Source organism: Gorilla gorilla, chromosome 4 (assembly GCF_029281585.2).
Source record: "Gorilla gorilla gorilla isolate KB3781 chromosome 4, NHGRI_mGorGor1-v2.1_pri, whole genome shotgun sequence".
NCBI classification, from domain to species: domain Eukaryota; kingdom Metazoa; phylum Chordata; class Mammalia; order Primates; family Hominidae; genus Gorilla; species Gorilla gorilla.
The window spans coordinates 29,542,378-29,567,916 of NC_073228.2; the positions used below are offsets into that span (position 1 = coordinate 29,542,378).

At 41.1% G+C, this 25,539-nt stretch overlaps 2 protein-coding genes across 36 annotated transcripts in view; one reads left to right on the top strand and one right to left on the bottom strand.

Annotated features, from left to right (window-relative positions):
- The window catches only part of TLK2 (tousled like kinase 2), a 142,701-nt gene that overhangs the window by 86,039 nt on the left and 31,123 nt on the right, over positions 1-25,539 (bottom strand). For 19 of the 35 annotated variants that reach the window (XM_055386925.2, XM_055386926.2, XM_063706207.1 and 16 more), the window contains 4 exons: positions 6,856-6,927; positions 5,427-5,496; positions 4,525-4,568; positions 3,364-3,459 (listed from right to left, as the gene is read on the bottom strand). In XM_055386925.2, coding sequence (XP_055242900.1) covers positions 3,364-3,459; positions 4,525-4,568; positions 5,427-5,496; positions 6,856-6,927 — 282 coding nt within the window. Of the gene's footprint in view, positions 1-3,363; positions 3,460-4,524; positions 4,569-5,426; positions 5,497-6,855; positions 6,928-19,117; positions 19,264-20,211; positions 20,281-25,539 lie in introns of all 35 variants that reach the window. The other 16 variants (XM_055386938.2, XM_055386944.2, XM_055386943.2 and 13 more) reach the window with 3 other exon arrangements.
- Positions 10,893-11,415, top strand: LOC101139046 (small ribosomal subunit protein eS10-like). The gene has a single exon (XM_063706214.1). It carries the CDS (start codon positions 10,909-10,911, stop codon positions 11,308-11,310), a length of 402 nt encoding a protein of 133 aa, XP_063562284.1. The 5' UTR covers positions 10,893-10,908; the 3' UTR covers positions 11,311-11,415.

Below are 25,539 nucleotides of genomic sequence, written 5' to 3' on the forward strand. Positions count from 1 at the left end.
AATTAAACTTACAACACACCAATGAAAATAAATGACCTATAAAATACACAATGAAATGGATAAACCTCACAAAAGTAACGTGCAACAAAAGGAGCTAGACACAAGAGTATACACTGAATGCCTTTTACACAAGATACAAAAAAAAATTCATCTATGTTGTTAGAGGTCAGGCTAGTGGCTATCCACAGCAGCAGGGAGGGGTTTAGTAACTGAAAGGGAACTCAGGGGGACTTCTGCAGCACTGGTAATATTTCTTGTGCTTGTAGAGTTTGTGAAAATTCATGCGTTGTGAAAATTCATGCGAACTGTAGACTTACAATGTGTACTCTTCTGTACGTATAAATATGAATCAACAAAAAAATTTAAATATATATTAAAATGTATGTACATGGGTGTGTCAGGTGCCAATAACCTGGAATTAAAATAAAGTACAGTTAGGAACAAATTGACAAGGTATGAGAGACTGCTATTTTAGAGAAGTTGGCTAAGGGAGACTGCTTAGCTAAGGTCATTTTTGAGCAACAACCTGATGAAGAGATTGCTGATATCTGAGAAAAGAATGTTCCTGGAAGAGGGAATAACAAGTACAAAGACCCTATAGCAAAAGCGTTTTTCACAGAGCTCAAGGAGGCCAGTGTGGCTGCAGTGGCATGAAGGAGAGGGAGAATGGCTGCAGATGTCAGAATCAGGTGGACGATGGGGAGCACAGATCACGCACGAGCTTTTAGGTCACATAAAGACTTCAGTCTAGGAAGTGTTGAGCAGACGAGTGCTGGGATGTATCTGAACATTTTAACAATTACTCGGGCTATTACATTAAGACTAGGTGAAACAAGAGCAAAAACAAGGAGACTACTTTGAAAGCTAATGCAGTGAACTGGAAAAATAGAAAAGTGGTCATATTCTAATACATTTTAAAGGAAAAACAGGATTTTCTGATGGATTACATTTGGGGCATGAGGCTGTGACCTGAAAAACCAGATGGTGTAACCTGTCATTTACCAGGACAAGGCAGATTACAGGAAGAGCAGTTCAATGTTATTGTTATGGTAGGGAAGGGAAAGCAAGAGTTCCTTTTTGGACATGCTCAAGCAGTACAAGTGGAAATGTCAAGTAGACAGCTGGATACATAATTATTGGGGAGACCAGACCCATGTGAAGGGCTAGCAAGTTCATTCATCTCAAAGGCAGATGGATGTGGGTACTGATGCAAGGAGCTTGGCAAATCTGCAGTAGGAGCATGTGGAAATGCTCTTCTGATTGTTTCTATTTTCTCAGTAACATAAAAAAGGAAGGCCATCAGTTAGCAGAAGAATTGCTGGAGGTTTGCAGGAGATGACAAAAATAGGACATATTCATGGAGGAAAGGGAACTAAGTAGAAATACAGTAGGACTGGCAGGCAGTGAGAGGTACACATGAGGCCAGTGCTCATGACCAGATCAGTCAGTCACCTTGGTTATGTGTTTTCCTCCAACCATGCTGAGTTGCCTAGAGGCAGGCAAGGAAAAGGTGGAGGATTAAGCTTTGGTTTCTATTCTAACACCTCATCTATACCCAGATTTGCATGATGATGAGGCTCAGCCACATTCATATAGCTGGCAAAAATGTCTACAGACCATTGAGTTCATCTCTTTTGTCTTCAGGTAAGATTCAACCTAAACTGACACATGAGAGATGGGTGGTCACACCATTAAAAACCAAATGAAAAAGGCATTTCAGGAAGAAAAGAGTGATAGACAACACTGAGAAATTCTACAAAACGTATCTGTCCCAAATAAATAATCTGCAATCTCATTTAATATCTTTTAGACTTTAATTGGTTTGAAACTTAAGAAAAACAGAGACACAGGCCTCTTCAACAGTTAACTAACAAACCTCAACCTGCCCAAATTGGATCTATCATCAAACATTTCTAACATATTAAACTATGGCCAAGGATGGTCTGACACAATGGCTAATGCCTGTAATCTCAACACTTTGGGAGGTGGAGGCAGGCAGACCACATGATCTCAGGAGTTTGAGACCAGCCTGGGCAATATGGTGAAACCACGCCTCTACAAAAAAATACAAAAATTAGCCGGGCGTAGTGGTACATGCCTGTAGTACGAGCTACTCAGGAAGCTGATTTGGGAGAATCACTTGAGCCTAGGAGGCAGAGGTTGCTGTGAGTCATGATCGTACCACTGCACTCTAGCCTGAGTGACAGAGCAAGACTGTCTCAAAAAAAAAAAAAAAAAAAAAATTACATATATGTGGCAAGGATGACACAGTAATAGCCAAAACTTCTTAGTTGTTTTCATAAGTTTAACTTATGTTTTCACAAGTGCTTTAATAATTACAATAATCCTAATGAAGGTTTTTATGAGACAGTAGAGGGGGAGAAAGTACATTTTAAAATACTTTAACAATACAGAAGCCTAAATCGCTTAGGAAATGAGTACTATTACACAACTCTACCAAGGCAAAGAAAAACAACTTTCCTAAAAATCAGTGATCTAAAATAAAAACTTCTGTCCCAGAGACCCTGTCTCCCAAGATCCCAGAGGCAATACCTAAGGTATTAGGGGATAGAGCACACTCTTGAGTAAGAGGTCTTACACAGTATCAACAAATAATGCGAAGACACTGGAGCAAATAAACATAATTCTATGTTAGCTTACTCAGGAATTCTCAACCTTGGCACCACTGATATTTTGGACCAGGTAATTCTTTTTTGCAGGGAGGCTGTCCTAACATTACAGAATGTTTACCAGCATCCCTGACTTCTGCCCAGTAGATGCCTATAGTGTCATCCCCATACCTCCAAGCAGTGACAACCAATAATGACTCCAGTTATTCACAAATGTCCCTGAGGGGCAAAACTGCCACCAACTGAGAACCATTAACTTAGGTATAATGTTTTTAAGACCTTCAGATCTCTTTTACAGGCTGGAAACATACCTATCACAAATCTGTATAGCATTAGTTTTTCTAGTACATTACTGAATAAGCTCTGGAGATAACTCAATTATGCCAGAAGCTGGTCAAATTTTAAAATAAAAATAAACCCTACAGGAACATACAAATTTGGCAAGGGAAAAAACCTAATGTTTCGATTGGAAGCAATTCTTTGATAGACTACTGAGCTGTAGGATTAGAGGTAATTTATTATATAGAGATATTAGGATTGGCTCTTCTGTAAAAAGCTAATTTACTGACAACAGATTTGAATCAAAGTAAGGGATTCATAGGTAAAACTATGAACTTTTCTCCCTAATGCTTCATTCCCTGTGGGTAATTAATGAAAGAGAAACTTTGCTTGAGTGTTTCTGGGCATCTTGTCTCCTACAACAGGTGTCAAATTTCTCCAGGTGAATGCTTACCGGTAAGGGATTGGATAAGGAATGTTGCGGTGAGGATCGTGCAACTGGTGGAACACTTCTGCCAGGGCTGGTTCCTGGCCCGCTTCCCCCAGCAAACTGGCCAACAGGGAAAAACCGATATGAATAATTCAAAACAGTACTATGCTTCAGATAAGGAGAGTAAAAGATTAATACACAAACAGATCTTAATTATATGGCCCCTTTAAGTTAACACATCTTACTCTAGAGAGAAAATGCCACACAAGTCAAATTCTGCTAATTTTTAATGAGATTTTTAAGAAGGAGCTCCAGCAGAAATATACCAAGATATAAAGAAAACATGGCTAGAAAGCTGAAGGTATCCATGATTTTGAAAGGACATGAGAGAAGAATGTTTTCCCTTCTTGTCTCCAAATACACGAAGCAGAAATGCAGTGGTGCAGTGGATGTTAGTGTCTTTAGTAACCACTAACGATGGGTCAGGGAACTCACTACATGTTCCACTGTACTAAAGGGAGGAGGACAAAAGAAGAGTCCAAGTCATTCCACCTCAATCTTTGTAAGACACAAAACCTCGTCTGGCCAAGAGAAAAATCACCTCATTTGTGAATTCTTATATCATCACAGACAAGACACATAATAAATTTAAATTTAGGAAGGCAGCAGCAGTTTTCTCTTATTGAGAGATGGGGCAGCATTAACTGATGAAGATGGGGAGAAAGGGAAGAAGAGTACAGTAACGGCAAAACATTACTTTCTTTCTTTCTTTTTTTTTTTTTTTTGGAGACAGGGTCTCACTGTCACCCAGGCTGGAGTGCAGTAGATCATGGCTCACTGCAGCCTCGACTTCTCAGGCTCAAGTGATCCTCCCACCTCAGCCTCCCAAGTAGCTAGGACTATAAGTGTGTGCCACCACACCTGGCTAATTTTTTCTGTTTTTTGTAGAGACAGGGTTTCCCCATGTTGCACAGGTTGGTCTCGAACTCGTGGGTTCAAGCGGTCCTCCCATCTTGGCCTCCCAAAGTGCTGGGATTACAAGCGTAAGCCACCTCGCCTGGCCAAAATATTACTTTCTAAAGCCTCAAATGAACACAAGGATTTAGGGTTTTTTTTAAAAATCACTATAGAGTTTTTTTTGTTTTGTTTTTTTGTTTGTTTGTTTTTTCAAAAAATGTAACTTACCTCAAAGTAATCACTAATTTTATGTCCCCTAGGAGTGCCTTTCCCTGAAAATGAAACCAAAGTAAATACAGTTTTTCCAATACACATATAAACCATCATTCACTAAAATGTACTATACATTCAGTAACTACATACATTGCTATAAACCCAAGTGTCAGCTTTACTTGTAACAAATGAGCCAAAATACCTTAGCCCAAGAACAGACTATTTCCTCCATAAAATAAAGGACTGAACAAGCAGTGAAAGGAAGAATTTTTCACAGCTTTAAGATTCTGTAATTTTTCTTGTCGCTTTGGGAGAATTTTGCTCCCAAAGACAAAATGAATTATCTGTAGATTTTAAAAGATAAGAAGGATGCAACAAGACTGGGCTTTCTATTCCTTAGAATGGGAGAAAAAAAAGCCAAGCCATTTTTTCTTTCTTTGATTATATAAAGATATTTGGCATTATAACCATCATGTTTACAGACTTATCCCAATGGGTTCCAATATTCAACTAAACAACTGCCATGGAAGAACAGGAGGCAGAAAGGACAGTAATGTAAATGAAGCACTTTTAGCTGGCTGTCATTAACAAATCACTGATCTAACAAAAGACAGAGTTAAAACTCTGACATAACCTCTTTTTTGTACAATATATGCTTGGTGTAAAGAAAAACCTGTGGCTAAGAAGATTGTTAGCTTACAACAGGGAAAACAAAGAGTCCCCGAAGAACTAACACTGTTTTGTCAGGTGTATATCAAATGGCAAGTCAGTAATAAACAGTCCGATATTCCCTTAAGATACACAAACCTCCTTTATCAGGAATCTCTGTGTACAAACTAATTATTTAGTATGAGTTAGAAAATTCTATCTAAGTACATTAGAATTGAGTACTTTTGTTGATACGAAATTATTACTACCTTGGCTAGTTTCATATGGTTCAGCTTTTCTTTTCCGATTTCGCTGGTCATTCTGCTTTTTCTCGGGAGTCTGTCAAATACCATATAAGTCACAATTAGCATTTTGGTAAATTTTTCACGTTAGGAAAAACAGCGAGTATGCACAAAATATTGAATATATAAACAGATATAACTGGCCCAGACAAGTCCTGAATCACTGTCTTCCTCTTAAAACTGAGTATAACAAAGAGTATTAGGGTCTAGAACCAAACCATCCACACAATTTTTGGCAAACTGCTTAAAATATCAGAGCTTGAGTTTATTCATCTGTAAATCAGAGCTGCTACAAAACTTTCATAAGATATTTAATAGAGCACAAATGTAGGACAAATGTCCACCATATGTTAAGTTCTCAGAAAACTGTTGTTACACTACTTCTACTTTAAATCCAATCTTTTTTCCAAAAAGGAGAGATCTGCAAAGTACAAAGTAGGTGGCTACAGACTTACACTTAGACCCATCTACAGGCAGCTAGGTTATGTGCCAAATAAAAAAAAAAATCTCATGCATGAGGGCTGTGAATAGTTAAGCAAATGAACAAAAAAATCTTCTCCAGGCACTGTGGCTCATGTCTGTAATCCCAGCACTTTGGTGGCTGAGGTGGGAGGATGGCTTGGGTTCCAAACCAGCCTGGGCAACACAGCAAGGCCCCGCCTCTAAAAATATTTTTAAAAATTAGCCAGGCACGGTGGCACCTAGCTACTCAGGAGGCTGAGACAGGAGGATTGCTTGAGTTCAGGAGTGTCAGGTTACAATGAGCTATGATTGCACCACTGCACTCTGACCTGCATGACAGAGCGAGGCCATGTCTTGAAAAATGTTGTAAAAATAAAATCAGCCAATCAATTTTATCTTCCATTTAAATAGGAACAATATTGCAAATTTCTATCCTTTACTGATGGCAACTATGCAAAAATTTTAAGACATGTAAGATCCACACATGATTATAATAAAAACCCGTGAGGGCCACATCATAACTGTACATATGCAAAGAGCACACAACTCAAAGGGGAGCAATTTACACAGAGTCTAACAGCACCCAGGGAGTTAATTAAGCAGTGCTATCTTTTCTGTGAGATGGGGGTCTCACTCTGTCGCCCAGGATGGAGTACAGTGGTGCCATCACAGCTCACTGCAGCTTCATTCTCCCGGGTGCAAACGATCCTCCCACCTCCAAGTAGCTGGGGCCACAGGTGTGCACCACCACGCCCTGCTAAGTTTTTTTGTAGAAACACGTTCTCACTATGTTGCCCAGGCTGGTCTCCAACTCCCAGCCTCAAGCAATCTGCCCGCCTCAGCCTCCCAAAGTGCTGGGATTATAGCCTTGAGCCACCAAACCTGGCCCAAAAGTACAAGTATGAAAAGTCCTGCCATGAACATAGCTTCTTACCTCTACTTCTTTATCACTCAAGGATCCGACGCTGCACAAGCTCTGGTTGGAAGACTCACTATTAAGTGGTCCCTGAAAGAAAAAAAAATCATAAATAAATAAATTTTAATCCTAAGAGGATAGCAAAACTGAAGAAGAAGCCTGATGATTTTTTTTTTTTTTTTTAGACAGAGTTTCACTGTTGTCACCCCGGCTGGAATGCAATGGCGTGATCTCGGCTCACTGCAACCTCTGCCTCCTGGGTTCAAGTGATTCTCCCACCTCAGCCTCTCGAGTAGCTGGGATTACAGGTGCCCACCACCATGCCCGGCTGATTTTTGTATTTTTAGTAGAGATGGGGTTTCACCATGTTGGCCAGGCTGGTCTCGATCTCCTGACCTCAGGTGATCTGCCTGTCTCGACCTCCCAAAGTGCTGGGATTACAGTTGTGAGCCACCGCGCCCATCCCTGAGGGCTCTCTTTATTCCTGGGAAGAATGCGACTTCAGCGTTTCTCATCCTGCCCTGACTTCTGTTGCTGAGGCTGTCTCAGGCAAGTACTCTCAGAGGCAGGGGCTCCCTTCTTCTGCTCAATCCCTACTTGTGGAAAAGGGGCTCTTTCACAGGCATGACACACTGAGAATACTGGGAATCCAACGACCCTCTCTCCCAGCTCATGGGACAGTGGTTCCACAACAGGAGAGACAAGCCAAGAGGACCCCAGGCTGCTGACCTGCCCCATACCCTCCTAGAGCTGGGGTAGCATTCACAGAAAAGCTTGCCATTGTCCCCACCTAGTCTACCACTAGAACCCTGGCTCAGATACTTTGCCTAAGGGAAGAAGCAGGAACACAGAGTATCTCAAAGGACCTAACTTCACTTGCAAGAGTGTGACAAGTTTCAGTCTAAGGGTGTTCCCAAAAACAATAGGGGTTGTGGTACTAGGCAAGTGGAAAGAGGTTCCTGGATGTAATGAAGATACAGCCTAGACTGTAGACTGGCTAGTTTGTAGGAGAGACCCAGGGCATAAAACAGCCACAAGGAGCCTTCGTTTTATAACTAATGACTAGTTCAGCAAGGTTGTAGAATACAAGATTGATAGACAAAAATCCATTTTTTTATACTTGCAATGAACAATCTGAAAATGAAGAAAACAATTCCATACACAGTAGCATCAAGAGGAAGAAATAATTTTATATTATAAACAATAATAATTTATTATTGTTTCGCCATGTTGGCCAGGCTGGTCTCGAACTCCTGACCTCAGGTGATCCACCCGCCTCCGCCTCCCGAAGTGCTGAGATTAAAGTCGTGAGCCACCGCACCCGGCCCCAGCTGACTTCTTTGTAGAAATTACGCAAATTCTAACATGCATATGGAATTGCTAGGAACCAATCCTGAAAAAGTAGGAAGGCTCATACTTCATCACCTAAAAACAAAGCCACAGTAATCAAGACAGTACAGTACTAGCATAAGGTTAGATCAATGGAATAGAATTGAGAGTCCAGGAATAAATCCATAATTGTGGTCAAATGATTTTTGACAAGGGTGCCAACACAATTCAACGAGGGAAAGAATAGTCTTTTCAGCAAATGGTGCCAGGAGTAGATAGCCACAGGCAAAACAATGAAGTTGTACCCTTCCTTCACATCAACATAAAAATTAACTCAAAACAGGCTGGGAGCAGTGACTCACTCCTATAATCCCAGCACTCTGAGAGGCCAAGGTGGGTGGATCCCTTGAGCTCAGGAGTTAGAGACCAGCCTGGCCAACATGGTGAAACCCCATCTCTACCAAAAATACTAAAAATTAGTGAGGCATGGTGTGGTCCCAGCTACTTGGAGGCTGAGGTGGGCAGATCACTTGAGCCCGAGAAGCAGAGGTTGCAATGAGCCAAGATCGTGCCACTGCACATTGCACTCCAGCCTGGGTGACAGAGCCAAGACCTTGTCTCAAAACAAAACAGTTATGAGTAAAATAAAAACATGTTTATTACTTAATTTTAAAAGCAATTTTTCCTATTTTTATGTTACTGCTGATATACAGAAATTATTAATTTTCATGGTTTTTATTTAGCCAGTCACTTTACTGAATTGTTCTTCTTAATCATTTTCAGTCTTTTCCTTTCTTTCTTTTTTTTTTGGAGATGGAGTCTCGCTCTGTAGCCCAGCCTGGAGTGCAAAGGTGTGATATCAGCTCACTGCAACCCCTGCCTCCCAGATTCAAGCAATTCTCCCGCCTCAGCCTCCCACATAGCTGGGATTACAAGCACACACCACCACACCTGGCTAATTTTTTTGTATTTTTAGTAGAGAAGGGGTTTCACCATGTTGGCCATGCTGGTCTGGAACTCCTGCCTTCAAGTGATCCGCCCACCTCAGACTCCCAAAGTGCTGAGATTATAGCCATGAGCCACTGCGCCAGGCCCAGTTTGTTCCTTTCCATTTAGTTGTCTAGGTATAAAATCACAGCATTTGTAAATAACAAGGTTTTATCTTCCTTTCTATAATTTATACCTCTTATTTGTTTTACATTTTACTGCACTGAATAAAACATGAAATAATAATCATAGAAAACATTTTTCCGTTCTTCATTTTCATGGTAACACCTCTAAAGCTTTACCATTAAAAACTATATTAACCCATTTATGCCCGAGGTTGCAAATTTTTTCTGTGAAAAATCAGACCTTGGTGATGACCTTGAACAGTAGCATATCAATAACTGCCACAAGCTTAGCAACCCAATAATGAAACACTAAGCATAAATGGGCTAAGACCCCAAACGGACAAAACAATCTTGAAAAAGAACTAAATCCCACACTTCCTGATTTCAAAACTTACTACATGCCAGGCGCAATGGCTCACGCCTGTAATCCCAGCACTTTGGGAGGTCGAGACAGGCGGATCACCTGAGGTCAGGAGTTCAAGACCAGCCTGGCCAACACGGTGAAACCCCATCTATACTAAAATTACAAAACATAGTCGGGCGGGATGGTGCACACCAATAGTCCCAGCTAGTCGGGAGACTGAGGCAGGACAATCGCTTGAACCTGGGAGGTGGAGGTTGCAGTGAGCTGAGATTGTATCACTGCATTCCAGCCTGGGCAACAAAGTGAGACTCCATCTCAAAAAATAATAATAATAATTAATTTTAAAAAATTCAGCTGGGCGTGGTGGCTCACACCTGTAATCCCAGCACTTTGGGAGGCCGAGGCGGGCGGATCACAATGTCAGGAGATCGAGACCACGGTGAAACCCCGTCTCTACTAAAAATACAAAAAATTAGCTGGGTGCAGTGGCAGGCGCCTGTAGTCCCAGCTACTCGGGAGGCTGAGGCAGAAGAATGGCGTGAACCTGGAAGGCGGAGCTTGCAGTTAGCCGAGATCGCGCCACTGCACTACAGCCTGGGCAACAGAGTGAGACTCCGTCTCAAAATAAACAAATCAATCAATAAAAAATAAAAAATTACAAAGCTATAGTAATCAAAACATCGTGGTATTGGCATTAAAGACAGACATATATCAATGGAAAAGAATGGACCGCCAGAAGGAAATCCTCACATACATGGTCAAATGATTTTTGATAAGGTGCCAAGGCTATTCAATGGTGAAAGTCAATTTTTTCAAAACCTGGTGCTGGAGGCTGGTGTGGTGGCTCACGCCTGTAATCCCAGCACTTTGGGAGGGTGAGGCAGGCGGATCACTTGAGGTCAGGAGTTTGAGACCAGTCTGGCCAACATGGCGAACCCAACCTCTACTAAAAATACAAAAATTAGCTGGGCATGGTGACACACGCCTGTAATCCCAGCTACTCGGGTGGCTGAGGCACGAGAATCACTTGAACCTGCAAGATGGAGGTTGCAGTGAGCTGAGATTACTGCCAGTGCACTCCAGCCAGGACGACAGAGCGAGACGGTCTCAAAAAATGGTGCTGGAGAAACTGGATATGTACATGCAAATGAAATGAAAGTTGGACCATTACCACATGCAAAAATTAACTCAAAACACATCAAAGACCTAAACATAATAACTAAAACTAGCTTTCCAGCCCTGGCCCCGGACCCTGCAGCCGCAGACATGTTGATGCCTAAGAAGAACGGGATTGCCATTTATGAACTCCTTTTTAAGGAGGGAGTCATGGTGGCCAAGAAGGATGTCCACATGCCTAAGCACCCAGAGCTGGCAGACAAGAATGTGCCCAACCTTCATGTCATGAAGGCCATGCAGTCTCTCAAGTGCCGAGGCTACGTGAAAGAACACTTTGCCTGGAGACATTTCTACTGGCACCTTACCAATGAGGGTATCCAGTATCTCCGTGATTACCTTCATCTGCCCCCGGAGATTGTGCCTGCCACCCTACGCCGCAGCCGTCCAGAGACTGGCAGGCCTCGGCCTAAAGGTCTGTATGTGAGGAGTGCTGTGCTACCTGGTGCCGACAAGAAAGCCGAGGCTGGGGCTGGGTCAGCAACCGAATTCTAGTTTAGAGGCGGATTTGGTTGTGGACGTGGTCAGCCACCTCAGTAAAATTGGAGAGGATTCTTTTGCATTGAATAAATTTACAGCCAAAAAAAAAAAAAAAAAGAACTAAAACTATAATCAACTCTTAGAAGAAAACAGGGAGAGCCAGGCGTGGTGACTCACGCCTGTAATCCCAGCACTTTGGGAGGCCGAGGTGAGTGTATCACCTGAGTTCAGGAGTTTGAGACCAGCCTGGCCAACATGATGAAACTCCATCTCTACTAAAACTACAAAAATTAGCTGGGCGTGGTGGCAGGCGCCTGTAATTCCAGCTACTTCGGAGGCTGAGGCAGGAGAATCACTTGAACCCGGGAGGAGGAGTTTGCAGTGAGCTGAAATCGCGCCACTGCACTCCAGCCTGGGCTACAGAGACTCCATCTCAAAAAAAAAGAAGAAGAAGAAGAAAACAGGGAGAAAGTGTTACAGCGTTGAATTTAGCAATGATTTCTCGAATGTGACACCAAAAGCAGAGATAAAAACAGTAAAAATACATAAAATAGACATCAAAATTTAAAATCTGTGCATTAAACGACACAATCAACAGAATAAAAAGGAAACCCATGGAATGGGAGAAAATACTTGCAATTTACATATATGGTAAGGCATTAATAACCCAAATATATGAATAACTGCTACAACTCAACAACAACAAAATAAACAACCCAATGAAAAAATGGGCAAAGGACTTGAACAGATATTTCTCCAAAGATATAAAAATGGCCAATGACCACATGAAAAGATGCTCAAAATCACTAATTTTAGGAAACTGCAACTCACAAAAAGACACCGCCTCACATCCATTGAGGTGACCACTACCAAGAAAACAAAAAACCAACCAACCCTACAAAATAACAAGTATTAGTGAGGATCTGGAGTAACTGGAATACTTGTACACTGTTGATGGGAATATAAAATGGCATAGCCACTATGGAAAACTATGGCAGTTCCTCAAAAACGGAATTATCATATGATACCACAATTCCATTTCTGGGAATATACCCAAAAGAGTTGAAAGCAGGGCCTCAAAGAGATAGCTGTGCAACCATGTTCACGGCAGTATTATTCACAATAGCCAAAAGGTAGAAGCAACTCAAATATCCATCAACAAATGAATGGATAAACAAAATGTGGTGTATACATGAAATTCTACATTCTACAACATGGATAAACCCTGAGAGCATTATGCTAAGTGAATAAGCCAGTCACAAGAAGACAAATACTTTGTGGTAGATGAGGCACCTATAATAGTTAAATTCATAGAGTCAGAAAGTAGAATGGTAGCTGCCAGGGGTTGGGGAGGAAGGTAGATATGAGGAGTTGTTTAATGGGCATTTCAGTTTTCATTTTCCTAGGTAAAAAAAGTTATGGAGATTGGATGCAAACAATATGAATGTATTTACTACTGAACTGTACACTTAAAAATGGTTAAGATGATGGGCCGGGCACGGTGGCTCAGGGCTGGGCGCGGTGGCTCACGCCTGTAAGCCCAGCACTTTGGGAGGCCGAGGCAGGTGGATCACGTGAGGCCAGGAGTTTGAGAGAAGCCTGGCCAACATGACGAAACCCCATCTCTACTAAAAATACAAAAATTAGCCGGGTGTGGTGGCGGGCGCTTGTAATCCCAGCTACTCAGGAGGCTGAGGCAGGAGAATGGTTTGAAGCCGGGAGGCAGAGGTTGCAGTGAGCCAAGATCACGCCACTGCACTCCAGCCTGGGCAACAAGAGCAAAACTCCATCTCAAAAAAAAAAAAAAAAAAAAAAGAAGGTTAAGATGGTAAATTTTATGTTATGTGTATTTTACCACAATTAAAAAGTTTTTGAAACTGTATTGTTTTTAAAATTACAAAGTAGGAATGACTATTGAGTTTATCTAAAAAAAAATTTTTTTTTTAATTATTATTGACTGGGCATGGTGGCTCACACCTGTAAGCCCAGAACTGTGGGCAGCTGAGGTGGTGGATCATTTGAGGTCAGGAGTTTGAGACCAGCCTGGCCAACATGGTGAAACCCCCATATCTACTAAAAATACAAAAATTAGCCAGGCATGGTAGCACACACCTGTAGTCCCAGCTACTTGGGAGGCTGAGGCAGAAGAATCGCTTGAACCCAGGAGGTGGAGGTTGCAATGAGCTGAGATCGCACCACTGCACACCAGCCTGGGCAACAGAGCGAGACTCCATCTCAAAAAAAAAAATTATTATTTATTTGCTGTGTTGTAAAGTAATAACAATAACTAACACGTAGCACTTTTTTTAAACACAATCCTCAAAAGCTCACATAACGTAGCACTTTACAGGCAAGACATTCTATATTAGCACATTTAATCGTCACAGCTTATAAAAACAGACCCTTGGCCAGGCGCAGTGGGCTCACACCTGTAATCCCAACACTTTGGGTGACTGAGGCGGGTGGATCACAAGGTCAGGAGTTCAAGACCAGCCTGGCCAAGATGGTGAAACTCTGTCTCTACTAAAAATACAAAAAAATTAGCTGGACGTGGTGGCGGGTGCCTGTAATCCCAGCTACTCAGGAGGCTGAGGCAGAGAACTTCTTGAACCCAGGAGGCGGAGGTTGCAGTGAGCCAAGATCGCACCACTGTACTCTAGCCTGGGTGACAGAGCGAGACTCCATCCCAAAAACAAAACAAAACAAAAAAAACAGACCCACATAAATGTATCCAACTGATTTTTTACAAAAGTATAAAAGCAATTTAACAGGGTTCACCCCTGTGATCCCAACACTTTGAGAGCATGAGGTGGGAGGATAGCTTGAGGATCACTTGAGCCCAGGAGTTTGAGACCAGCCTGGGCAATAAAGCGAGATCCCATCTGTACAAAAAAATGAAAAAGTTAGCCAGCCATGGTGGCACTGTCTGCAGTCCTAGCTCCTAGCTAATTAGAAGGCTCAGGCGGGAGCTCAGGAGTGCAAGTGCAAGGTTACAGTGAATTATGATCACACCACTGCACTCCAGCCTGGGCAACAGAGTAAAACCCTGTCTCTTTAAAAAAAAAAAAAAAAAAAGGCAATTTAATAAATTACATAAATTGAAAAAAAGAGACTTTTAAATAAATGCTACTGGAACAACTAGATGCATAGGCAAAACAAACGAACAAAACAAAACAAAAAAACACCTTGCTTACACCTTATAAAATATTAACTCGGCCGGGTGTGGTGGCTCACGCCTGTAATCCCAGCACTTTGGGAGACCGACGCAGGTGGATCATCTGAGGTCTGGTGTTCAAGACCAGCCTGGCCAACATTGTGAAACCACGTCTCTACTAAAAATACAAAAAGTTAGCTGGGCATGGTGGCAGGTGCCTGTAATCCCAGCTACCTGGGAGGCTGAGGCAGGAGAATTGCTTGAACCTGGGAGGCAGAGGTTGCAGTGAGCTGAGATTGCACCATTGCACTCCAGCCCGGGCAACGAGAGCGAAACTTCGTCTCAAATAATAATAATAAAATAAATAAAATTTTAAAAGAGAAAAAACAAAATAGATCAAGAACTTAAATGTAAAACATAAAACTGTTAGGAAAAAAGGGGAGAAAAATCTCTACAACTTAGAACTAAGCCAACAGTTCCTAGACTTGACACCAAAAGCTCTAATCCACAAAAGGAAACACTGATAAATGGAAGCTCATCAAAAGTACAGAGTAAGACCCTGTAAACAGGATGAGGAAACAAATTACTGACTGGAAGAAAATATTTTCAAGTCACACATCTACCAAAGAACTTGAGATTAGACTATCTAAAGAATTCCAATTAGAAAATTGGCAAAAAATATGAATAGACATTTTACTAAAGAGGATGTAGGCCGGGGGCGGTGGCTCACCAGCACTTTGGGAGGCTGAGACAGGCGGATTACCTGAGGTCGGGAGTTCGAGACCAGCCTGACCAACGTGGAGAAACCCCGTCTCTACTGAAAAATACAAAATTAGCCAGGCGTGGTGGTGCATGCCTGTAATCCCAGCTACTCGGGAGGCTGAGGCAGGAGAATTGCTTGAACCCAGGGGGCAGAGGTTGCAGTAAGCCGAGACCATGCCATTTGTACTCCAGCCTGGGCAATAAGAGCAAAACTCCATCTCAAAAAAAAAAAAAAAAAAAAAAGGAGGGGTGATGTAAAGATGGCTAATGAGCACAAGAAAAGATGTTCAACACGTTAGCCTTTAGGGAAATAAAAGTTTAAACCACAATGAGATTTCATTACACACCTTTAAGAATGGTTAAAATAAAAAATAGCAACAACGCTAAACGCTGTCAAGGATGTAGAGAAACTGAATCACTTACATATATTGCTGGTGAGAATGTAAAAAGGTAAAGCCTTTTTTGACGGTTTCTTTTAAAACTAAAAATGCACTTAAAACTTATCATTTGACCCAGCAATTGCACTCTTGAACATTTATTCCAGAGAAAGAAAAACATGTTGGTGTAAAAACCTCTATAAGAATGTTCAGAGTAGCTTTGTTCATAATAGCCAAAAACTGGAAACAAACCAAATGTCCTCATGGAGGCAATGGTTAAGCAAAGTGTACTATATCCACACCATGGAACACTGCACAGCAATAAAAAGGAATGGCCTATTTATATATGCAAAATCTTGGAACTTCAAGGAAATTATGCCGAGTGAAAAAAAGCCAATCTCAAAAAGCTGTAGGCTGGGTGCGGTGGCTCACACCTGTAATCCTAGCACTTTGGGAGACCAAGGCAGCAAGATTGTTTGAACCCAGGAATTCAAGACCACCCTGGCCAATATAGTGAGACCCTGTCTCTACAAAAAATTTAAAAATTAGCTAGCGTGGTGGTGTGCACCTGTAGTCCCAGCTACTCTGGAGGCTGAGATGGGAGGATCACTTGAACCCAGGAGGCAGAGGCTGCAGTGAGCTAAGATTGCACCACTGCATTCCAGCCTGAGTGACAGGGTGAGACTCTGTCTCAAAATAAAAGGTTGTGTACTTTGTGACTCCATTTATATATATTAATTATGAAATAATGAAATTATAGAGGAAAATAGATCTGTAGTTGTCAAGAATTAAGTTTTCAAGGGAGAGTGAGTGGGTGTGGCTACAAACGCGTAGCAGCAAAGAGCCTTGTGATGAAGTAGTTCTGCATCTTGACTGTAGTGGTTACAAGCTACACATGTGATAAAATTGCCTAGAAGTGTAATACACACACACAAATGATTCATGTATAACTTGAAATGTGAATTAGTCCTATGGATTGTACCAATGTCAATTTTTTGGTTTTAATAATGTACTAGAATTATACATGAGGAGAGATGCACGGTGCATGAACAGAACCTTCCTATACATTTTGTGCAACTTCCTGCCAATCTCTAATCACTCTGAAATAAAAAAGATTTTTCTAAAGTTTTTGGGGTTTTATGTATTACTTATTATTGTAAAGTAATAATAATGATAACCAACACTTAGGTAGCATTTGCTAGGGCCAGGTATATCAGGGCATTTAACCCTCATAACAACCTGTTATGAGCTGAACTGTGTCCTCCCAAAATTCCTATGTTGAAGCCCTAATCTCCAGTACTTTAGTGTATTTGGAGATAGAAGCGTAAATCCAATAAAACTGGTATTCTTATGAGAGGAGATCAGGACAAAGAATGAGAGAGAGCAAGTGAGCACGCACAGACATGTATGCACACAGAGGGACTACAATATGAGGCCACAGGAAGGAGGCAGACATCTGCAAGCCAAGGAGAAAGGCCTCAGAAGAAACCAAATCTGCTGACACCTTGCTATTGCACTTCTAGTCTTCAGAACTATAAGAAAATAAATTTCTGTTGTTTAAGCCACACAGTCTGTGGTATCTGTTATGGTTGCCCTACCTTGTGAGGTAGCTGCTCTTATTACTCACTTACAGATGAGGAAAGCATAAGAAGATCAATAAACTCATTCAAGGTCACACAGTCATTAGGAAGCAAAGCCAAGATCTGAACCAAGGCTATCTGGTTCAAAAAAAGTACTTCTCACCATTAAGCCATACTTAGTCTGTAGGTGCTGTTATGACAGAATGCCTGAGACTGGGTAATTTTTTTTGAGACAGGGTCTCGCTCTGTCACCCAGGCTGGAGTGCAGTGTTCCAATCCTGGCTCACTGCAGTCTTGACCTCTGGGCTCAAGCAATCCTCCTGCCTCAGCCTCCCAAGTAGCTGGGATTACAGGCACATGCCACCACGTCTGGCTAATTTTTGTGTTTATGTAGAGACGGGGTTTCACCACTTTGCCCAGGCTGGTCTCGAATGGCTCAAGCAGTACGCTCGCCTCCACCTCTGAAAGTGCTGGGATTACAGGCATGAGCCACTGCACCCAGCAGACTGGGTAATTTATGAAAAACAGAAATTTAATTTCTGACAGTTCTGGAGGCTGGGAAGTACAATACCAAGGCACCAGCAGGTTAGGTGTCTGGTGAGGGTCCAGGCTCTGCTTCCAAGATGGTGCCTTCAACACTGTGTCCTCCAGAGGGAAGGAATCCTACATCCTCACAAAGTAGAAGGCAGAAGGGCAAGAGTGGACGGACACTGTCCTCACATGGCAAGGTGTAAAAACAGACAAGGCTACGCCATCAAGCCTTTAAAAGGATACCTAGTCCCATTCATGAGAGGAGGCGCTCTCTTTACCTAATCACCTCTTAATACACTGGCGACACCTGAATTTTGGAAGGAACACATTCAAACCACAGCACTGACTCTAGAAATATTACTGAGTTTTTAAACATGAACTTGTTTGACATTCCTAGGATAAACTACTTGAAACAAAACAAAGGAATAATCTGCTGTGGCCATTTACTAGTATTTTTATTTTATTTTAAACATCTATACATTCACTTTTACTTTTTCATGTTTGTCATTTTGCTGTCAAGAGTTGTTTACTTCTCTCATATTATTCAACATGAGAAGTATCCACTTCTTAAAAGGTTAGGAGAGACCAGGAGTGGTGGCTCACACCTATAATCTCAACAATTTGGGAGGCTGAGGAGGGAAGATTACTTGACCCCAAGGGTTCCAGACCAGCTTGGGCAGCATAGCAAGATCCCATCTCTACAAAAAATTAGAAAATTACCCGGGTGTGGTGGCCCATGCCTGTGGTCCCAGCTACTTGGGAGGCTGAGGTAGGGGAACTGCCTGAGCCCCGGAGGTCAAGGCTGCAGTGAGCTATGTTTGTATCATTGCACTCTAGCCTGGGTGACAGAGCAAGACCCTGTCTCGAAAAATAAATAAATAAATAAATAAAATAAAAGGTTAGGAGAAATCACCAACACCTAGAGAGGAGGAAGTAGTTTTATAATCACCTCAATTTTTTTCTTGGTTACAGGAGTCTATTCTGGTTTTGTTGTTGTTGTTGTTGAGATGGAGTCTCACTCTATTGCCCAGGCAGGAGTGCAGTGGTGCAATCTCGGCTCACTACAACCTCCACCTCCCGGGTTCAAGCGATTCTTGTGCCTCAGCCTCCCAAGTAGCTGGGATTACAAGCGCACACCACCACGCCTGGCTAATTTTTGTATTTTTAGTAAAGACAGAGTTTTACCATGTTGCCCAGGCTGGTCTCAAACTCCTGACTTCAGGTGATCCGCCTGCCCTCGGCCTCCCAAAATGCTGCGATTACAGGCATGAAACACCACGCCCGGCCCCTATTCTGATTTTTATGTCTTATTTCGTCAGTATTAATTCCTAGTATCTTTGAAATTATTTATTCATTGAGACTTTCATATAACTAACAACATTCACTTCCAGTATTTTCTTTTTGTAAGTCCTCAGTACCTTTTGTTATATCCGATGTACTCTCCTTCATTTTGCCTTTTGTTTCCTAATTTTCCAACTCTTGATTATTTCCCATTCTTCTGTTTTGCAATGTATTTATTTCTTCTTGCATATTTATTGTTTTTTCCTCCTCTTTTCTAGTTTTCCTAAAACCATAAATTGAATGGTAAATTCATACTCTTGTACATTAAATGCTTCTTTGTCCACATTATTTAAGTTTAACTATGTGGCATTTTATCTTATTTTCTTAGTAAAATAGTCTGTTACTTGTCATTTGCTATATAATAGCTATCTGGGAGAATGCTTACTAATATCCATATCACTTGGGAGGGAAAATTATCTTTTAAAAGAGCCACCCACAGACTCAAAAAAAAAAAAAAGGAAAATTTTTTAATTTACTAGTTTAAATTTGTTAATTTCACAAATTTAAACAAATTTAACTAGTCTGATTTGTTAAATCAAAACTAATTTTGATAAGATCTCTCCATAAAAGTTATATTGTCTATGACAACATTTAAACTACCTCCCGTCTCCTGCTGATAATAATTTTCTAAGTAAAAAAATCAAATGGACAGTTTAGAAGATGAACAAGAGTCAAGTTTCTTGTTTTTAAAAGAGTACAGTTTGCAAAAATAAAACATGTTTCTAATATACTTAAAATGTACTTTTTTTTCTAGGGGGATCTTAAAAAATACTTCAGTTACAAGCCTAGAGAAAATTCTGTGGATAAATTATAAATCCATGAACACTGAGGTTAAGATGCAAATGTTGACTACCAGCCCTTTAGCACCACGAAGGAGGCTCATATAAACTAAGAAAAACTTGTAGAATAGAGGCCAAAGGTTAATCTTTCACTCCTGTAAAAGTTTAAATGTCAACATTTACTGAGTTTCTAAAGTTTTCATTTCCTCCTTAGACCAAATTGGCTGCTTAAAAGGGACTGAGAACAGAAGACAAAAGTTATGCCTGCCTAGGTATAAAGAAGCATAGCTGCCAACAAAGTCAAACTACCCCATACTCCAGTAAAGAAGATAACGCCATTTAAAAAAACTAAAGGTCTCTATGCTTTTCATTTTAGTCACTAGTAGTACTACCTTTTCACACCATACCAGAGTCAAAATAGCCATCAAAATAGTTTGACTCCCAGAGACCTTGCAACATTCCTAGAAGTGAAACAGATGTGAAATCTGTTAAATTCTTCCTTGATGTGTATAAACAGAAGAGTTCTAGGTCAAGTGAAAAAAAGTTTACCTTTTTTTTTTTTTCTTTTTTTGAGACAAAGTTTTGCTCTTTTGCCCAGGCTGGAGTACAATGGCACGATCTCGGCTGACCGCAACCTCTGCCTCCTGGGTTCAAGCGATTCTCCTGCCTCAGCCTCCCTAAGTGCTGGGATTACAGATGTAACTCACTGCGTCCCGCCAAAAAAAAACCCCACTTTCAATGAGTGACAAAACACTGTAAATAAATGTGTTTACAGGATGATTATTTAAAGAACAATGACCCAAACTAGGTCTGTATGTATCAACATCTACCTGGTAGATCTCCAAAATCATCTGCTGAGTGGAAAATGAGCTATTACAGTTCTCATTATTATAAAAGTATGCAAACATTCTTTATATAACTGAAAATTAATCATTGAAGAAAAAACAAATTCTAAGGGAAAACAGTACAATTCCAATACACAGAGAAGCACTAGCCATATGCAACTACTACACATTTCATTATGGGGCCTATAATCTATGTTTTTAGCTTTCTCTTTATGCTAAAAAGTTCTCTTTTATCGAGAACAAATTCAATATTTAAATTACAGACAGAAACTAGAAGCTCTGTACAAAATCCTGGAGCACATTCACAGTAAAGAAAACAAAGAAATAGAAAAATGAGAACAAAAATATAAAAATGAACATAATCTAGATTTAAAATACCCAAGAGGTATGTAACCTTGAAGAAAATTCAGTGACCAATAAGTTTAGTTCTGTGGCTTCTTCTGTTGTGAAGAGACTATTACTTCACATATGAGGGAAAAAAAGAAAAAAAATCCCACTGCCATCTCCAGTAGAAACTGTATAACAAAATTCCTACTGGAACTGGTGTAAGATGATGCAGGAGTCAACATTCCAGTTCTGGTTCTTGACTGTGGCACAAGCGTTAACAAGTTTACTATAAAGAACTAAGCAGACGTCACTAATATGGCCTTCCTTCAAGGCCCAGAAGTTAAGATAGCAACTTTAAGTTCATATAACCAATGACTACCTCCTACATACACACACGTCCTAGCACTGGTTCCAGGTTCTACCTATCTGTCTGGAGAAGACAGTTGGGAGAGCTTTCCACCAAGCCATGGCAATCTCATCTGTGACCTGCCAATTCCAAAAATTACACTACTAACCTATAATCACATGATGGCAGTACATTTGGTATAACCCACATATGACTCTCAGCTAGATAACTGTTACTTATGACTCTAAATTACATATTTCCAAGGTACAGGCTCATGGCTCAGAGTTAAACTAACTTAAAATTTAAATAGACATTGACTTGGATTAAAGTGTATTGACTGGGTGCGGAGGCTCACACCTGTAATCCCAGCACTTCGGGAGGCCGAGGCAGGAGGATCACTTGAGCCCAGGAGTTTGAGACCAGCCTGAGCAACATGGCAAAACCCCATCTCTACAAAAAAAAATAAATAATTAGCCAGGCATGATGGCATGCACCCGTAGTCCCAGCTACTAAGGAGGCTGAGGTAGGAAGATCAATTGAGCCCAAGAGATGGAGGTTGCAGTCAGCCTTGATCGCACCACTGCGCTCCAGCCTGGAATTGGTATAACAATAAGATGCAGGAGTCAACATTCCACCCAACATTCTGGGTGACATAGCAAGAATATGTCTCAAAAAAATTTGAAAACAGTGTATTAAAAGCATTTTTAAAATGGTGTCTCAAAAATAAAAACAAAAAAATAGAAAAAAGAAGAAGAAAAAAGCAACTGGTGTCTTGAGCTGCATGTGGTGGCTCATGCCTGTAATCCCAACAGTTTGGGAGTCTAAGGCGGGAGGACCACTTGAGGCCAGGACTTCAAGACAGCTTGAGCAATGTGGTGAGACCCGGTCTCTACTAAAAAAAAAAAAAAAATCTGGGTATGGTAGTGCATGACTGTAGTCTTCACTTCTTGGAAGGCTGAGTTGTGAGGATCACACTTAAGTCCAGGAGTTTGAGGCAGCAGTGAGCTATGACTGCGCCACTGCACTTTAGTCTGGGCAACAGAGCAAGATCCTGCCTCTGAAACAAAATTTTAAAATAAGAAATAAAACTGGCATTTTGACATATCAGCTGTGAGGTGCATGACAAGAAATCCTGACAGTGTTTTTTCTTGTGAGTGACGTACTTTTAAAATAAAATCACGGCCAGGCAGAGTGGCTCACACCTGTAATTCCAACACTCTGGGAGGCTGAGTCAAGTGGATCACTTGAGGTCAGGAGCTCGAGACCTGGGCAACACAGCAACACCCTGTCTCTACCAAGACTTCCAAAATTAGCCAGGCATGGTGGCGCACGCCTGTAGTCCCAGCTATTCAGGTGGCTAAGGAAGAAGAATCACTTGAACCTGCGAGGCGGAGGTTGCAGTAAGCCAAGATCACGCCACTATACTCCAGCCTGGGCGACAGAGTGAGACTCAGTCTCAAAATAATAAATAAATAAATAATAAAATAGACTCAAAATTAGCACTATATATATACATTTTTTAAAGATAAGGTCTCGCTCTGTCGCCCAGGCTCAGTGCAGTGGTGCCATCACAGCTCACCGGCAGCCTCAACCTCCCAGGCTCAAGCAATCCTCCCACCTCAGCCTCCCAAGTAGCTGAGACTACAAGTTCATGCCGCCATGTCTGGCTTTTTTTAATTTAATTTTTTGGTAGAGGTGGGGTCCTACTATGTTGCCCTGGCTGGTCTCAAACTCTTGGGCTCTACAGATCCACCCACCTTGGCCTCCCAAAGTGCACAGATTATAGACATGAGCCACCATGCCCTGCCTAAAAAATTAATCTCATTTACTTGCATTTCCTCCTGACTAGGAACACATGGGATGGTCCAAGGGTATGATCAACAGAGAACAGCTGGTCCTGACAGTTTACAGTCAAATAGGTGTGGGACTAAATCTCTGAACCACTGTATGAAACTGGGCAAATCACTTAAGTTCTATTAGCTCTTCTTGAAATCTGTGGATTTCAAGAGTAAAAACCACCTACCTTATGGATGTTTCAAAGATTAAATAAAACAGTACTATATGTTGGGGATGAGGGTAATACAGTGCCTGAAATATAGTTAGTGCTCAATGAAGATTATTAGTTACTTCTTTTCCCCTATATGGGAGTCCTGCATGGACCATCCTTAACATGAAACTTTAACCAATCAACCAGTTTCAACCACCCTATGAACTACCAAGCATGTATTACAACAAAATAACTTGCCACCCATAGGGGCCAAATTATTCAACAAGTCACAATATTTAAGATATAACTGGCCGAGCGTGGTGGCTCACGCCTGTAATCCCAACACTTTGGGAGGTCAAGGCGGGTGGATCACCTGAGGTCGGGAGTTCCAGACCAGCCTGACCAACATGGAGAAACCCCGTCTCTACTAAAAATACAAAAAAAAAAATTAGCTGGGGTGGTGGCACATGCCTGTAATCCCAGCTACTCAGGAGGCTGAGGCAGGAGAATCGCTTGAACCTGGGAGGGGGAGGCTGCAGTGAGCTGAGATCACGCCATTACACTCCAGCCTGGGCAACAAGAGGGAAACTCTGTCTCAAAAAAAAAAAAAAAAAAAAAAGTTATAACTAGGCCAGGTGCTGTGGCTCATGCCTGTAATCCCAGCACTTTGGGAGACTGGGGCGGGAGGATCACATGAGACCAGGAGTTTAAGAGCAGCCTGGCCAACACGGCAAAACCCCATCTCTCCTAAAAACACAAAAATTAGCCAGACATGGTGGCACACGTCCATAATCCCAGCAACTAGGGTGGCTGAGGCATGAGAATCACCTGAACCCGGGAGGCAGAGGTTGCAGTGGGCTGAGATCGTGCAACAGCACTCCAGCCTAAGTGACAGAGTGAGACCCTGTCTCAAAAAAAAAAAAAAAAAAAAGTTATAACTAAAAAGTAAAAGCTTTGAACCACTCATCTAAATAAAAAATGTTAAGCCAGGCCCGGTGCGGTGGCTCACACCTGTAATTCCAGCACTTTGGGAGGCCAAGGCAGGCGGATCACAGGGTCAGGAGATCAAGACTATCCTGGCTAACACAGTGAAACCCCATCTCTACTAAAAATACAAAAATTAGCCAAGCATGGCGGCATGTGCCTGTAGTCCCAGCTGCTGGGGAGGCTGAGGCAGTAGAATGGCGTGAACCTGGGAGGCGGAGCTTGCCGTGAGCCAAGATGGCGCCACTGCACTCCAGCCTGGGCGAGAGAGCGAGACTCCATCTCAAAAAAAAAAAAAAAAAAAAAAAAAAAAAAGTTAAGCCAAAGCCGGAAACTGAGGTCCTACATTTATTTTTCCCTTCAATTTCCATTAGATTATAAATTTTATGAGGGCACAGGTCAATGTTTTTATTCACTACTATATCCCTAGCACAGTATCTACTACATAGATGTTTATAAAGACATGCTTATGAACAAATTAATGTTCTTTAATCCTTTGCACCTGAATGCCTTCATCCATGAAACAAGAATATAAAATAATTTCTTCTGTTCTTGGGGAATGTTTTAACATTGCACATTATTTGATGCTATTATAAATGATTTGCTTTTTTTTTTCTTTTTTGCTTTTACTTCAACTGCCAATTGTTCATTGCTAGTACGAGAAATACAACTAGATCTTGCAAACTGATTTATATTCTAGCTAAACTTAAATTCTAGTAGCTTTTTTATAGCTTGCTTAGGGCTTTCTATGTGTACAATCATGATATCTAAAGAATAAATAGTTTTACTTTTACTTTGTAATCTGTAAGATTATTCCTTTTACTTGTCTTATTTCATTGGCTAGGACCTTTGGAACATGTTTAATAGAGGTTGCGAAAACAATTATCATTGACTTGTTTGGAGTATTATATAGAAAGCATTCACTCTTTTACCATAAGTATGATGTTACTTATATATTTTTCATAAATGCCTTTTATCAGATTAAAGAAGTTCCCTTCTATTCCTAGTTAGCTGAGAGCTTTTATCACAAATAGTGTTAAAAGTTTGTCAAATGCTTTTTAGGTAACTATTACAAAGCCACTTAGCTTTTCTCCTTTATTCTATTAATATGGTGAATTACAATGAATTCTAATGCTAAATCAACTTTGCAACTGGGATAATCCAATTAGTTATGGTTTTATTCACTGCTAGATTCAATTTTCTAATATTTTGTTAATTATTTCTGTATATA

What these genes read in the sequence shown, in the direction of transcription:
- LOC101139046 (XM_063706214.1), top strand. Translation starts at nt 10,909, where the DNA reads ATGTTGATGCCTAAGAAGAACGGGATTGCCATTTATGAACTCCTTTTT.